This window comes from Alligator sinensis, unplaced genomic scaffold, assembly GCF_000455745.1.
Source record: "Alligator sinensis unplaced genomic scaffold, ASM45574v1 scaffold1384_1, whole genome shotgun sequence".
Lineage (NCBI taxonomy): Eukaryota > Metazoa > Chordata > Crocodylia > Alligatoridae > Alligator > Alligator sinensis.
In genome coordinates, this window is record NW_005843132.1 from 289,745 (window position 1) to 304,655 (window position 14,911).

The 14,911-nt window shown below is 41.9% G+C and overlaps 1 protein-coding gene across 8 annotated transcripts in view; it reads right to left on the reverse strand.

Moving 5' to 3' along the window:
• The window catches only part of LIN54 (lin-54 DREAM MuvB core complex component), a 78,392-nt gene that overhangs the window by 48,410 nt on the left and 15,071 nt on the right, over positions 1 to 14,911 (reverse strand). For 4 of the 8 annotated variants that reach the window (XM_025193921.1, XM_006037530.3, XM_025193917.1 and 1 more), the window contains exons 1-3: positions 6,367 to 6,383; positions 3,591 to 3,675; positions 2,656 to 3,386 (exon numbers count right to left, since the gene is read on the reverse strand). In XM_025193921.1, the coding sequence (XP_025049706.1) occupies positions 2,656 to 3,386; positions 3,591 to 3,636 (777 nt within the window). In that variant the 5' untranslated portion in view covers positions 3,637 to 3,675; positions 6,367 to 6,383. Of the gene's footprint in view, positions 1 to 2,655; positions 3,387 to 3,590; positions 3,676 to 6,366; positions 6,384 to 12,657; positions 12,776 to 14,911 lie in introns of those variants that run through there. The other 4 variants (XM_025193923.1, XM_025193922.1, XM_025193920.1 and 1 more) reach the window with 3 other exon arrangements.

Here is a 14,911-nt window from a genome sequence, read left to right on the forward strand (position 1 = left end):
ACACCCCCACAGCCTGCCTACCTGAGCCCTGTGTTCCTACCACCTTACTGGATGCAGGCTCCTTGCTCCCGCCAGCCTGAGCCCTGTGCTCTCACCCAGCTACAACTTCCCTACTTGCTACCCAGATCCAGCGCTGCAGCAGGAACATGAGGAGGAGCAACTGGAGGCTGGGGAAGCTGACGAGGTCCCTCAGCGACTGCAGCAGTGGCAGCAGCAGCCATGCCCAGAAGCTGTGTGTGTTGGCCAAAGCTGGGGCTGTCCCGCACGTAAGGGTGGGAGCAAAGCGTGCAGACTGGGTGGGGTACAGTTAATAGGTGGGTGCCCGTGGGTCAGATGAAATCACATGGCACCCTAGTCCACAGGCTATAAATTTGGCTGCACCTGGTCTACCAAGTGCCACACTACTTTGTCTTCTGCCCAACTCTTCCACTCAGGTTTGCAACTTCCTCAGTTGAATCTGGGGCCTCTTTGCTGGACCAATTATTTATGTAAAAATATATATATCCCCATTTCATAGCAGTTCTTCAAACCAAGGGTTATTCCTCTTAATTAGTAATACCAAATTTTATCTTGAACAAGTAGCACAAGCAGCCTCTCTATGTGGCACACAGCAGCTTGGGCAGGAGCAGAGTGCAGAGTACCCGCCCAGGTAGAGGAAAGGGATGGGAATGGCACCTCGGGTGTGTTGGGATTAACCTTCTTGGCAGGCATGCCACAAGGTAAGACAAACCTGCCAGCAGTTAAGATAAACAAGGAATTGCACTGTTGACTTGCCTTCCCCCCTCGCTTGCCACCCTCCTCTCGACCATTCTCTTCCATATAAACTTCTTGCTTCCTTGGACATGCATTCTTTACCATCTCGTCCTCCTTCCCCACTCCTTCAGAATATGGTCCCCCCTACCTCCAATCCTCTTCGTACTCCAATGTTCCACTATATTCTTCCCTGTAGAAACAGCTTGTATCTGACTTGCAGAAGATCCCATTGACTTATCTGGAAAAAGATACAGCTGTGCTGCCTGCATGCCTGTATTTTAGTAACAGATTGACAAAAATGGGCTATGGTCTAGCGCAGAACTTCCTTAGTGGAACTGGCTGGTCATGTGATGTCAGCTTTTGCTTCCAGCTGTTTCTACAGGGAAGAATATAGTGGAACATTGGAGTACGAAGAGGATTGGAGGTAGGGGGACCATGGACATCCAAAAGAGAAAGAGTAAGTCAGTTTTATAAGAGCAGTACAGAATATTGCAGATGGACAGAAATGATTGACTTGTTATGCTATGGAAGCCTTCAGGATTCTTAAAAGCTAAAATAGTAGAAATCAATCAGGAAGAACAGCTGATTTGTCTGGTCTCAGATAAAATGGACAAGTGAAAAATAATGAACAGTGTGACCAGAAAGTGCAACACCATTTGTACACATTTTCCCCTCCAACTTTCTTTTTACTGCCAGCATCGCCTTAAGCTCAAGCCAAATGGCAGGAACAGCTCCATTCTTGACTGTCCCTATGCTGAGCCAAGACTCAAAGCCTTTCAAAAATATTCTGAATACCTTCACATTAACAATGGAACTAAGAAAAAATAGCTAGGAAAAACTCAAATTTAAACAAATCATGTCGGTCAGGGATTTTGAATCCAGCTTTGATGTGGCTGCAAAGTACCCAAAAGATTACCTGAATGAACAGTTAAGAGATGACCTGGTACTTTAAAATAAGTAGTTTCAAAAGTTTTGTTTGCCCTGGTTCAGATCTGCATGCTCTAAAATACCCCATTTGAACAATTAGTTAATTATAGTCCGTTTACAGTTTCATCATTTCCCATGCAAGGCAAGCTATTTTGTTCAGTTTAATTTCTCCATTGTGTTAGCACCTGTGGGAAGGTGTTTTTCCCCATCCAGGTACAGCCTTTAGAAGTCTAAATACTTTGTAAAGAACAGAAACTTCATAAGTCTTACCATTTTTGAGATTATACCTGACTGCTGTCATGGAGTTTTTCCTGAAACTGATTGATGCCATACCAGTATAAGAAAGAAAGTTCAGACCAAGACAGGCTATCTAGCGATTAGAAAGTCTAAAGCTAAATAACTCCAAGATTGTTGTCAAGCTTAGAAGATAGGGATTTGAGTGCCTAGGCTCTGAAAAAGTCTAGTTCATAAGCACTTATAACCAGGCTTAAGCCGATTTGGGATGGAAGAAAAGTACCTTTTTGTTTTCTTCCCTCTTCCCCGCCTCCCACATGCTGTAAAATCTTTTCAGATTATTTGTTGCAAACAACTAACTATAAGCAGATGTTCAAGCTAGAGGAAAAAGTAGTGTGGACTCTGAAAGAAGAAACAACATATATGCAGAGTTCAGTTCAATCTTCCTAAAGTACACGATTTATTGAAAGATTCAGAAAAGAATTCCTCTACTCAAATTCTGACAGCAGACAGAGACAAATTTGAAGCTCCTAGGCAGTAACTGAAGGTAAAGAACATACATTTTAAATAAATACACAAATTCATGGACTAACTCCCCTCCCCCAATATTCTATACACATGCACATGAATAGATAAATTTTAAGAAGTCTATGATCACATCTTCTTTAACATACCTGGCAGCAGTTTTAGCTTTATAACAAAACAGTTCATTCAAAATCATTAGGGATAAACCCTTTTTACCTGCACTGTTTTTAACTGCTGGGTCTGTAATACAGAAGGCTGAGCTGCAGTGTTTATCAGCTGACTTCCTGGTGTCAAAGCTGAAACACCAACAACAGGCTTCACTTCTGGCCTCCCTCCAATAGTAACTACTTTAATCTGCTGGCCTGGTACTTTAGAGTCTCCACTTTGAGCTTGGGATGTGGTCTTCTGTGCCTGGGGTAGTTGGTTGTGTGGTAATGCTAAAACAATTGGTTGGCCAGACTTTCCCAAAGTTGTTACAATTAGCTTCTGCCCATCCTGTTTAATACTTTGATTGCTAAGTTTAAGGTCAGAGGTCTTGTTCAGAATAATCTGATTGGCTGATATAGTCACTGGAGTCGAAGTACCAAGTTTATGGAGGCCACTTTGAAACGTAGGTTTTACTGTTGCATTGGTGTCAGTTTTTGTAATCGTAGTATTCACTCCAACATGGCTCGAGTGACTGCTGGGCACAGTAACTGGTTCTGCAGTGACCGCGGAAGTAGTTGTATTTGCCGAGTCACTGGTTGAGCTTATGTTCACAATTTCTTCCAGTTCTGTTTCCATGGGAACGGACTCTCCCATAGGTGAGGATACAATAACAGCCTCAATACTATCATCTTCCACGAGAGTTATACCAGTGTCCATTATTTCCTCAGGGAGCAAGCTGTTCATTTCTGCTGACACCACCTCCATATTAGAATTTCTGGCAGTAAGGCAAGGACCAGGCACTACAATTGTAATTAAAAAAGAAAAAGAAAAAGCTAAGTAAATCATGACTTAACTCCATGAAAACATACTACGTACAAAGTTTTGCAGAAATATATTACTAAAGAGGGAAATATGGATGCACTAGTCCCAGGGCACAAGGGAAGGGAAATGTTAGAAGTACACCTTCCATGTGGCATCCATCCTGCATTCCTTAATACATTTACCTGAATTTCCTTTCAATCCTAATTTATAATCAGACATCTTCAGCATCACTGCAATACAGCAACAGCTGTTTGGGCCAGAGAAAACCTGGAATTAAAATGAGAAGTTTCCAAAGAGCTGCTTTATGTAAATCCCCACTAGTGCTAAGAATTCATAGCACTGAATTTATTAATTTTGGTATTCCATCTACCATCATAAAAACTATTCAGAGATAAATTTTATCAACAAGTCATTCAAGAACCAAGTCAATAGTGCTACTTTTCCAAGCGAAAGATTATTGTGTTTATTATTCTAGGAGTACTGGAAAGCCCTGTTCACTAGTTTTAGGTTTAGAAAAGAAAGCCTGAAAGTATGACGTATGCAAAATACCCACTTCAGTTATGAAGTAAAAATCAGCAGGACAGCAGTGTGCAACGCTGCTTAGAAATAAAAGCAAAATTTGCAATGGATTCCATACATAGCTCTGTTTGAAAGATATGGTTTTCAGACACCTGTACTGTATCTCACATTGAAAAGACAACATCAACCAAGACATGGAGAACAGAAAATCAGAAGGTAAAGCTTTCCCTATGCTATCAGTTTGCTGTCTTCTCACCAAGGTGGACAAGCCAACTTCAATACCCTCTTCACTTTTTTGTATTAGCGTTAGCACTCCAATGTCAGTGCAACTACAGTAAAATTCTGTCTTCCCAAACCTGCTTGCAAGTAGCTGGAGAAAAGTACAGAAATGCCAATTTTACAGCATTCCTATTCATAATTCATGGCCTACCATTTTGAATGGTTTGAAATGCAAAGACTGCATACATTACAAATATCAGCATGTCTAAATTTGCAACATGTCATGATAAGCAGCCAGACCAGAGTAGTTGCACTACACCACAAAATAAAGGAGCTGGAGAAATAAACGCGGTTTAGCTCACTAATTTAAGCAGCTGCTGATTAAAGCAATTTACAGACACAGCCGATTCAATCAATAACACTTTCAGTTTCAATTTTTTTGTTTACTCACCCTTATACCAAGAAGCAGCAGGCAACAAAACCTGCTCAACCCAGATACTAATGAAGGGCCATTTAAAAGACATTTAAAAGACAGACTCTTGGTATGACTTTAAACCAGTGATTCTCAGCTAGGGTGCCTCAGTCAGATTTGAAATACCAATCCACAGTGTACATACATTCTGACCTGTTGTGGTCCTTGAGTCCCATGCAACAGAAAAAATGCACTATTATTTTTCCATAGTAAAAATGCAAACAGAAACTAAGAGCGGCCATTTTCTGAAGTGTGCCTTGGGTCTAAAGATATTAAGAACCATTGTTTTAAGCCATATTAGTTTCAATTTCTATCCTGAACATGACCGGGCATTTTGCATATTAGCAATATCTAGCATGAAAGGTTGGTTTTTTATTATTTTTAATGTTTTGGCAAAGAACAAATTACTATACCATAACTATCATTCCCTATTCACGGAGAAAATTATTTCTGTAACACCAGCAAATTTTCATTTGCCATCACAAACAAACAATAAGCTTGTTTTGCACAGTAGACTTTCTACACACTTTTTAGCTTATAGTTTAAGTTAATGCTTAGACTGGCCTCAGAATTCAAAGAGCTCTTCTGTAATTTAAGCCCTGTTGATTCCCAAAGATAGTAACAAAAGATTGTACAGACTACTGGTCGAAGTACCAGCTGCACGTTTCAGTTACTAAGTTCTGAACCTCTTGGACCTTTACTAAAATGTCTTAAATGTTCTTTCCAAAAATATACGTTTACCCTTTTTGCTTTAAGAAGTCCAATTAGTGCAGCAACAAGTATTCCAGCATTGGAAAAAAGGCAAGTTAAATGGTTAAAGTTGCATTAAACAGGAAACAAGACCTAACAGCTGCTTAAAATGACAAACTATTTGCAACCCAATTGATCTAGCAGCTACTGCCAAGTTATATGGCTGCATTGGCTCTTTCCTATGTAGGCTTTGTTTTTAATAAGTAAATGTTCTCCAACAGATTTAAATTAAATACAGCATCTTAATCACTTGGCAACTGGTAGGCTCCACGCTCACTGAGCTTTCCCCAGTTTATTAAACAACAACCCTGGTTACACCATTACCTCAAGTTCCTGTTGAGGTAACAAGTTATGAGTGTGCTGCTTTGCATACTTTAGAATACATAAATCAAGGGCCTGACCAATATACCGTATACATTCAAACCTCTCATTCATCTAAAACAGTGGTTCTCAACCCTTTTGGACTCAAAGCACCTGCTCAATGGATTCAAGGAGTCCTCTATAACTTTTGTAAATTGAGCAGCACCCAATTCCAAAAACTAATTTATATATTACAGTGCTTACTGTCTGACATGGGGGTTGGGCAGCAGAAGTGGAGGATTATCCAGGCTGGGACATGTCTGAGCCTGGCTTATCTCGTGCCTCATGGCACTCTTCAAAAGATCTGGTGGTAACCCCAAGTTGCCCTAGCCACCCTGGTTGAGAGTCACACATCTAAAAGAAGTTCTGTTCATCAAAGCAGTTTTGCTTCTATAGAATCAGGCTCCAGATTTTTCAGCAGAAACAGAGCAACATGAATGTATCAAGAGGCTTATTATGAACCATTGTGGCAAATACACAAGAACCTGCAACTCTATTAGACTTGTATTCAGTTTTTATTATTCTTTCAGAGATTTTATTTTGTCATGCTCTAAGCGCCAGCCAAAAACCTGCACTGACATCACAAATAAATTATATCACCCTTATTTCTTACTCCTTACAGGTAAAATTATAATGACCTTTCCTAATGAGGGTATGGTTGGATTGTATAACTTGATATGATCCAAGGGCATGCTCGCAGGCAGCTCACTCACGAGCAAACAGTTTAAGGGGCTAAGTTTCTCAGATATCTCTGGCAAAAATACTTCCCTTCGAAAGCTTTACTTCCAAGTGATGACAGCATAGCCTGCTGTTATGCCACCCCCAGGAACTACTGTAAGACAAAACAGTTTTACTTATAAGGACTCATTAAGTAATACAGTAGCACCATTGCTTAAACAGTCACTTAATTAACTGGATACAAAACCTGAAGAAGAGAGAGGTTAAAAAGAAAGCCTGGCAACAACTTGTACACTGAAAGCACTACTTGTCATATGCTGACCAAATCATCTCATTAATTTCTACTTCCTTCCCATCTATCTGTTCTTTTATCTTCATAGATTTAGTTTCATAGATATTGGGGGCTAGAAGGGACCTCATCAGATCATCGGATCTAGCCCCCCCTGCACTTGGGCAGGAAAGACTGCTGGGGTCATCTGACCCCAGCAAGGTGCAGGTCGAGGTGTTTTTTAAAGCCCTCCAGGGTACGTGATTGTACCGTTTCTGGGGAGAGTCTGTTCCAGACCCTAGGCACTCAAATCGTAAAGAAGTTGCTTCAGATTGGACATAAGGAGAAATCTTCAAATAGTTTGTGTCCATTGTTTCTAGTGTTCCCCTGGGGTGCCTTGGTGAAAAAATGCTCCCTCAGGCCCTGATGTATGCCCCTAATATATTTATAGACTGCCACCAAGTCCCCTCTAAGTCTTCTTTTCTCCAGGCTGAACAGTCCCAAGTCTTTCAGCCTCTCCTCATACGACCTGATCTCCAGACCTTTAATCATGCATGTGGCCCTCCTTTAGACTCTCTCAAGCTTTTCTACATCCTTCCTAAAGTGCAGCACCCAAAACTGGACACAGTACTCCAGTTGCAGTCCCACCAAGACCAAGTAGAGTGGGAGGATGACATCCTTAGTCTTGCCTGACATGCATCAGCAGATGCATGTCAGCGTTGTGTTCACTCTGCCATCTACAGCATCGCATTGGTGGCTCATGTTCATTTTGTGGTCTATTATGATTCCCAGGTCTCTTTCACTTGTGGTGCTGGCAAGCGTAGCACTGCCAGGTCTGTAAATGTTGCAGATTATTTCTCCTCAGACGAAGCACTTTACATTTCTCTATGTTAAACATCATCAGGTTTTGATCCATCCACCTTACAATCCTGTCCAGGTCAGCCTGTATCTCCAGCCTGTCATCAAGCGTGACCGCACTCCCCCATAATTTGGTGTTGTTCACAAACTTTGCCAATACATTTTTAACACCCGAATCCAAATAATTGATGAACATGTTGAAAAGCACTGGTCCGAATACTGAACCTTAAGGGATGCCACTGGCCACCTTCCTCCATGCTGACTCAGTTCCGTCAATCAGTACTCCAATCAGGTTTTGATCCATCCACCTTACAATCCTGTCCAGGTCAGCCTGTATCTCCAGCCTGTCATCAAGCGTGACCGCACTCCCCCATAATTTGGTGTTGTTCACAAACTTTGCCAATACATTTTTAACACCCGAATCCAAATAATTGATGAACATGTTGAAAAGCACTGGTCCGAATACTGAACCTTAAGGGATGCCACTGGCCACCTTCCTCCATGCTGACTCAGTTCCGTCAATCAGTACTCCAAGTCCTACCTTGGAGCCAGTTACCTATTAGACTGTAACCTGTGGAGCAAGGACCATGAACAGGGACATCCTGGTCTATGAACAGGGCTCTTTGGCACCATCTGAAGTAGGGAGGACTGATTTAAATGAATAAGTTAAGGGTTTAAATACATGAGGATAAAACTCATTTAAATAACTGACTTCAACCTTGTTACATGTTCGCACTTTGCTATTTTTTCTAAAGAAAGGTCAGTTCTCATTGGTTAGCACAACATGGTACTTTGTGCAAGCCAGAAAGATATACTTTATCTACATACATGTGCTTAAACAATTACTCACATACTTATCTATCTACATATCATTCTTTCAACATAATCCCCCAAATGACTGAGAGATTCCCTTGTGACCAGTAGAACTGCTACCTCATGACAAGTGAAATGAAACAGATTTGCCAGATCCAACATTAGGGATCTACCAGCTGTTGTAAGTTGGGGGGGGGGGGGGGGGGGGGGGGGAAAACTTCCTTCAGTAAAGTGTACCCAAACGAACACTTGTGGGAGGGGGGGGGGGGGGGGGCGCGGGGGGAGGGAAAACTTACTTCAGTACAGTGCTACCAAAAGTACTATTTTTGTGTCCCTAAAGAACAGTAAAAAAAAATTAAAAAGCAGCACTTAAAATGTATTGGCTTGAAACCTCTCAAAATGAATCTTTAAAACTCTTTCCTAAATGGGTCATAGCATGGTCATAACCCCTCAAGAAGGAAAATACACAAAGATGGTTTGGAGACCGCATCTGCCCTTCATGATGAAAGCATTATAATTCTTCTAGCTATTACATTGCTAGCCATAAGCCGTAAGACACTATGATAAAAGGTTAATTCTAAAAATAACCCTCTTGCAGGATGGGGAAAACAAGATCAAAATTTTGCAGCCACCAAGAGAAATAGAAAATGAGCTGCTCACAATACCAGCAACAATTCAAGTATCTGTGCATGTTGCTTGTACCACCATTCTTCAATGAAGGCAGCAGGAGACTCCGTGATGTCTCGGGATCAGGCCCTCATCAATTTGAAAAAACAGAAAGAAAATCAACAATGACTAACCATGGTTTCCCTCCCAGCCTTTGTTTTTTGGATTGGTTGTGAATGTTACAACAGTTAACTGTTCCCTGGAAGTCTAAATAGCTTCTTTGTGCTTACTTATAAACATGAACTCAAATATTTTAAAGAAAGACCTAGAATAGCACAGCACTCTCCTTACAGCTGTACAGTCAGACAACCCCATTCTTTCTCTGATTGAATGTGTTCTCCAAAACTTCTCTTGAAGCTGTAATGTGAAGGAGTAAGTAATCCAATGTTTATTGAGCCAGAAAGAGTATACAAGTAGAAGCTGTACTGCATCCTACTGGTTCAGAAATTTACTTTGCAAGAGGTTTACACTGGCCCCTAAGAATGTCTGCATCTTTTAACCACTGACTGTGTGATGTAAAAGACACCATCCACATTTCACAAGGAACCTAGTCACCTAAAACAGGACTCTAGATTCCAGGCCAGGGCCAGACACCTAGCTTTTAGGTGCCCAAGTCCTTTATAGGATCTAACTCTTAATCGATTGTCTCAACTGTTAGTCTCTGGTGCAACCCCAGTGCAGAAGTCTACAAAGGCAACTATGGTAGGATATTTTCTTTACCAAGAAGAGTTACCTCATGCACAAGAATATCCTGAAGGAACAGGATACAGTAACATTTTATATGAATTCATGTCCTACTTTTGTTGGGATGACATACCAAACACAAACACGAAAATGGTAGAGGTGCACCAACATATTAGTGCTATGCCGGATTGGCACCATGGCTATTGGCTTTTTTTTGGACTAGTGTAGCTGATAATGTACTGATAAATATGCCTTCTGACCAGGGCCTCTGGATGCTGCATGTGTGCAGCTGCAGCATGCACATGGCCATGAGTACATCCGGGCAGAGTGGAGAGCAGCACCCTGCAGGGTAGTCTCTGAAGGGGAAGAGGTATGGGGGAGGGAAGCGGTGTGAGGGGAGCAGATTGGGGCCCCCATGGTGAGGGAGGGAGTGGGGCAACAGCTGGGGCTACTACCCAACCAGGGCAGTGAATGGGATCCCTGGGGCCAGGGTGGGGAGCGGGACAGTACCATGGGCGGCTCATTCTGGGGATATGGGGGATGGGGTGGGGAGGAGAAGAGAGGCAGCTCCCCATTGCTGCATGCACCCCCCCCACCCCAAGGAGGCATGGAGGAGCATGTGCCCTCCCAGATTTGTGCGCAGGATGGAGGCAGGCTGCTTGCTCTGGGTTGGAGGCTTTCTGTCCTGCTGCCTTTGTCCCAGGAGCCGTATGTTGGCCATTTGCCTCCTGCCTGCCCGGCAGCAGTGAGGGCAGCAAGTTGTACCTCCTGCCACTGGGTGAGCAGGGGCACAGTGTGGCCACTGCATGGTTCCCAGGGCAAAGGCAGCAGGGAAGAAAGCCCCGAGCCCACAGTGGGCAGCCCACCTCCAGCCTCAACCCTGCTCCTAAAAGCACCCCTGCACTTAAAAACGGTGGCTGCAGCACTTGAACTAAAGCTCATTTGATGAGCTTTAGTTCAAGTGCCCCCACCACCATTTTTAAGCACCAGGACACTGATCCCCTGGATGAGCAACCCACAGCTCCGTCCCACTCCTTGCCCCAGGGTCCCAATTCACCACCACGACTGGGCAGCACCTCCAACCCCAAATCCAGCCCAGCCCCACTCCTTCCTTTCACCGTGGTGACCCTGATCTGCTCCCCCATGCCCCTCCCCCCCCTCACACCCCTACCCCTCCACAGACTTACCCGCAGGGAGCTGCTCTCCACACTGCCCAGCTATGCTCCTGTAAATGAGCTATCGGATCGGTATCAGCCAAAGAAATCTCTATCCATGAACCCCCTCCAAAAATGGCATTCTTTAGTATACAAAGTTTTAAAGAATAGTCATGAAGTTTATATTGCCACGTCCTGAGAGGATACAGAAGTAGAAAGATCCTGAACTTCTAAAAGCAAATCTGCAAAGACAGTTTTCTGGTACCTTTTTATGTCCAGAGGTCTAAATGGCAGGCTTTTTTCTGGGTTTGGGCACTTTATATGAGAAATGTAACTTGAATGTACCCTTGAAGAATAAATTGAAAACTCAAGAACTATTAAGTTATGAAAGATATGCTAAGGAAGTAGAAACCAGTCTGAAAGAAGAAAAAAATTATACCTAGACCACTTAAATGCTGCTTTTTTAATACTTATAAAACAAGGTTAAGGGTTCCAGTGACCTTTCATCAGAAACCTATAAAGGAAAAAAAAAAAAAAACCACCTCACCTGAAAATAAATCTGGACAGGAAACATTTCCCTATGCCATGAGACCCTGAGATTTAAAACATTTTCCTGTTCAGCTTCCTGATAAAAAACAGACTTTTCTAGGTTTCTAACACATAACCCCACCCTGGAACAGCCACGAACTGAAAAATCAGGGTAGGCCAAGACCTCGCCCTCAAATAAATGCCCTAAACTGCTGGTCATTTATACCGTAAGGGATGAGCAAGCTTCTATTGAACCATAGATCTTTCTTGCTAAGACAGTGACACGTGTTCCCTCAAAAAGCATTGGGGGGGGGGGGGGGGGGGGGGGACAAAAAAAAATTAGCGTGGGGGGGGGGGGGGGAGGAGATGGACTAATCAATACTTATGCCCAAATTAAAAAAAGTTTCATTGGAGAATTCCCAAGAAATTTCACCTATTAAAGTAGGGTTCAAGGGTTAAAAAGTCAATGAATATATGTACAGAAAACATAATGAAAGAAGAGATGATCTGAAAGACAGCTGCCCTTGGATGTCATGACCTGCTTCTCTAAAATACATAAGGCGAGAAAAATAGAATGAAGTCATTTAGGTGTCTCACGTTATGAAGTGTTATCAGACCTACAGGAGAAAAGCACCAACATTTTGGATTTGAGGATTACATTAACCGTTACTAAATCAACATTTTTATTTAAAACAATCTGAGAAAAAGCACATTTATAGAATTATTAGAGAGCACCAGAAATAGGAACCCAAGGCAAGTTATAGTTCTGTTTCTATTACATGGACCTAGGGACCAAAAAGTCCATCTCCACTTGAAAGACTTTTCAACTATTTTAATCATCCTTAATTAGAGCTAAGACAAGCTGATAAAAGTAAGGTAACATCTGCCAATGATTACACTGTCCTAATTACAGACAGCTGACTCCTTGGGACATGGCTTGATTTTGAACAAGCTATTACAACTGAACATTACATGTAGCGTGAAAGTTAAAAAAAAAAAAAAGAAAGTCCCTCACCTTCAGGCTTACAAAATCTACTCACATGGAACAAGTGGAAAGCATTGCCTGACAAGTATGGGAACCTGAGAACTCCTCCAGAATCTAAACTTAAAAAAAAAAAACCCAACAAAACTCTGAGCTTCTAGCTCTTCCATACATATTGGGCAATCTCCTTTCATAGTTGCCTTTCTGAACCTACAGAAAGAAATCAAGGCTTTTGCTGCTCAATGTTTAGTTATGTAGCCACAGAGCAACATAAAACAAGATCAGGCAATTTCCCTACTGAGGTTCAGAACCGGACAGGGCAGCTGTGACTGTCAAGAATGATGCCAGTTTCATTCCACTGCTACTGCTTTTTGGGAAAGTTGTTTCTGCTGCTGCTGTTCACAGGCACTTTATTTCTAGGGAAGGAGCATAAAAAAAATAAAACAAAACAAATTAAAATTGGGGCAGTAACAGAATCTTGTCTCCATGAAGCTGAGACAGAGGGCTAGGAGCTTCTGAGGGAGAACCAAAGAATGAGGAAGAGTGCAGTAAGGACACAGGAACAGTACTGAGGCAGAAATTTCATTTTACTCTCCTCCCACAAACCCCTGCCCTGCCCCTCATGTGCCAATAGAAATGGCAGAGACCCATGGACGATTTGTAAATTTTTCTGCAGCCTTAGTGTAACGGTTGTATATGTCCATCTAAAACAACGTGGCACATCAATAAACTAAAATGACACACAGACAGGACATACCAAGATTACAGGTAAAGTCATGTTTATAGCATCCTGGTTGGCCATATTTTTAAGGGTGTTAATATGAAATATTCTTCATGAATAGCTAAATATACAGAACTTTTTAAAGCTCTGAATTTGAATATAGCTTGTGCCAGATGATCAAATACCTTTTGGCATTTCTTCTATCTGCTTTGTTGTGGGATAAAACTTTAACCTTGCACACTATCAGGGAAGTTTTACAACTATCCTATGAATAGTCTCTAACTGGTTTTTTTCCATGTCAAAAAAAATTCTAACATAAAAGTCAAGTCCCAGGATGCTAATGAACAAATTAGATAAGATGCGCACACATCAGACAAAATGGTTCACATGCAAATCAAGACAGATCTAAAACACCCGTGTATCAACAAAAAAGGGAAGCAAGAAAATATCTTCTAAACGCAAATACAAGTTACCTCTTTTTTCCCTCATCCATTTTTCTACAGTCTACTTTTGTCAAACGGCTACAGTACATTATACAACTGTCAAAAGTCCTACAAAATGCACTAAGCTAACAGTTTCGTACAAAAATAGCATCCTGTAATACATGGTTTTTTGTTTTTTGTTTTTTTCTTCAAAAGAGCGACACTGACAGGGTGACCTACTGCCACCCACATAAATGTTAAAAAAAATACCCAGTTATGATATCAAACAATGAAGGAGGTTAAGAAGAAACAATAACTTACATATGGCAAATGCAGAGACATGCATTAAATGATATTTTAAAAGACAAAAACCTTGAATTATGGCGAACCAATGAACTGAGTCAACTTAGGTCACCTTCCCTTTCAAATGAAAATATAGCCACATTGTGGTTGCTGATTATCCTATACCAGCTAAATGCCCATAATTAGGGACCTACAGAATTCATGGCAGAAGTGGGGTGCACTGTGGCTCCTTTAATCTTGCAGGTTCACCCACACCCCTGCTCCCCTCTGCTGATTGGTGGAGGGGCCCTGCTTGCAGCTTGCTCATGATTAGCAGGCAGGTGAAAACTATGGTTTTAAATAAGGTGCCGTTTTTGCCTCCTGTCACTGATTGGTTGAGGGGCCTCGAATGGCCCTGATGTTTGCTCCTGACAGAACCACAATTAAACCTGTGGTTTTAGCTTCCCCGCTGATCACAAGGGAATGGTGGGGTCCCCCGCTAAATCATCAGCAAGGAGGGGAGGGGGCAACAGGCGAGGTACATGCAGGGGAACGTGCAAGATTAAAGGAACTGCCATGCACTCTACTACTGCCATGAATTTGTAGGTCCCTACCCATAAGAGGATGTAATCAATGAAACATATACAAGCTGTGATTATTCAGCATTAAGTTATTTACACTGCAGCATCCTCAACTGCAAAAAGATTTATGGACAGGTGGTACAACAAAAATACATCTCAGTATTAAAATGGATATTTGTAGCATCTACACGAGGTGCTAGAAGCACAGCAGACTAATTCTACTGCCCACTAGCACATCCTGGCGAAAGCCGTGCTTGTGCTAATGCATAACAGAATTAATCTACTGCACATTAGCATCACAAAAGGTGTGCGCTGGTGCTACTGCTAATTATGGTGCATTTAGTACCTGTTATTACAGGTACTAAACTTAATGTGCTGTAACTACAGCGCATTAATGCACATGTAGACATGCCCACTGGAGTACCATTTTAGTTAACAACATTAAGAACTGCCTCATACTCATGAAGCTCTATACAAATTTTAAGCATGTATACATTAATCTTTATATACAGGCAACCCCCACTTACCGCCATTTCACTTGGTGCT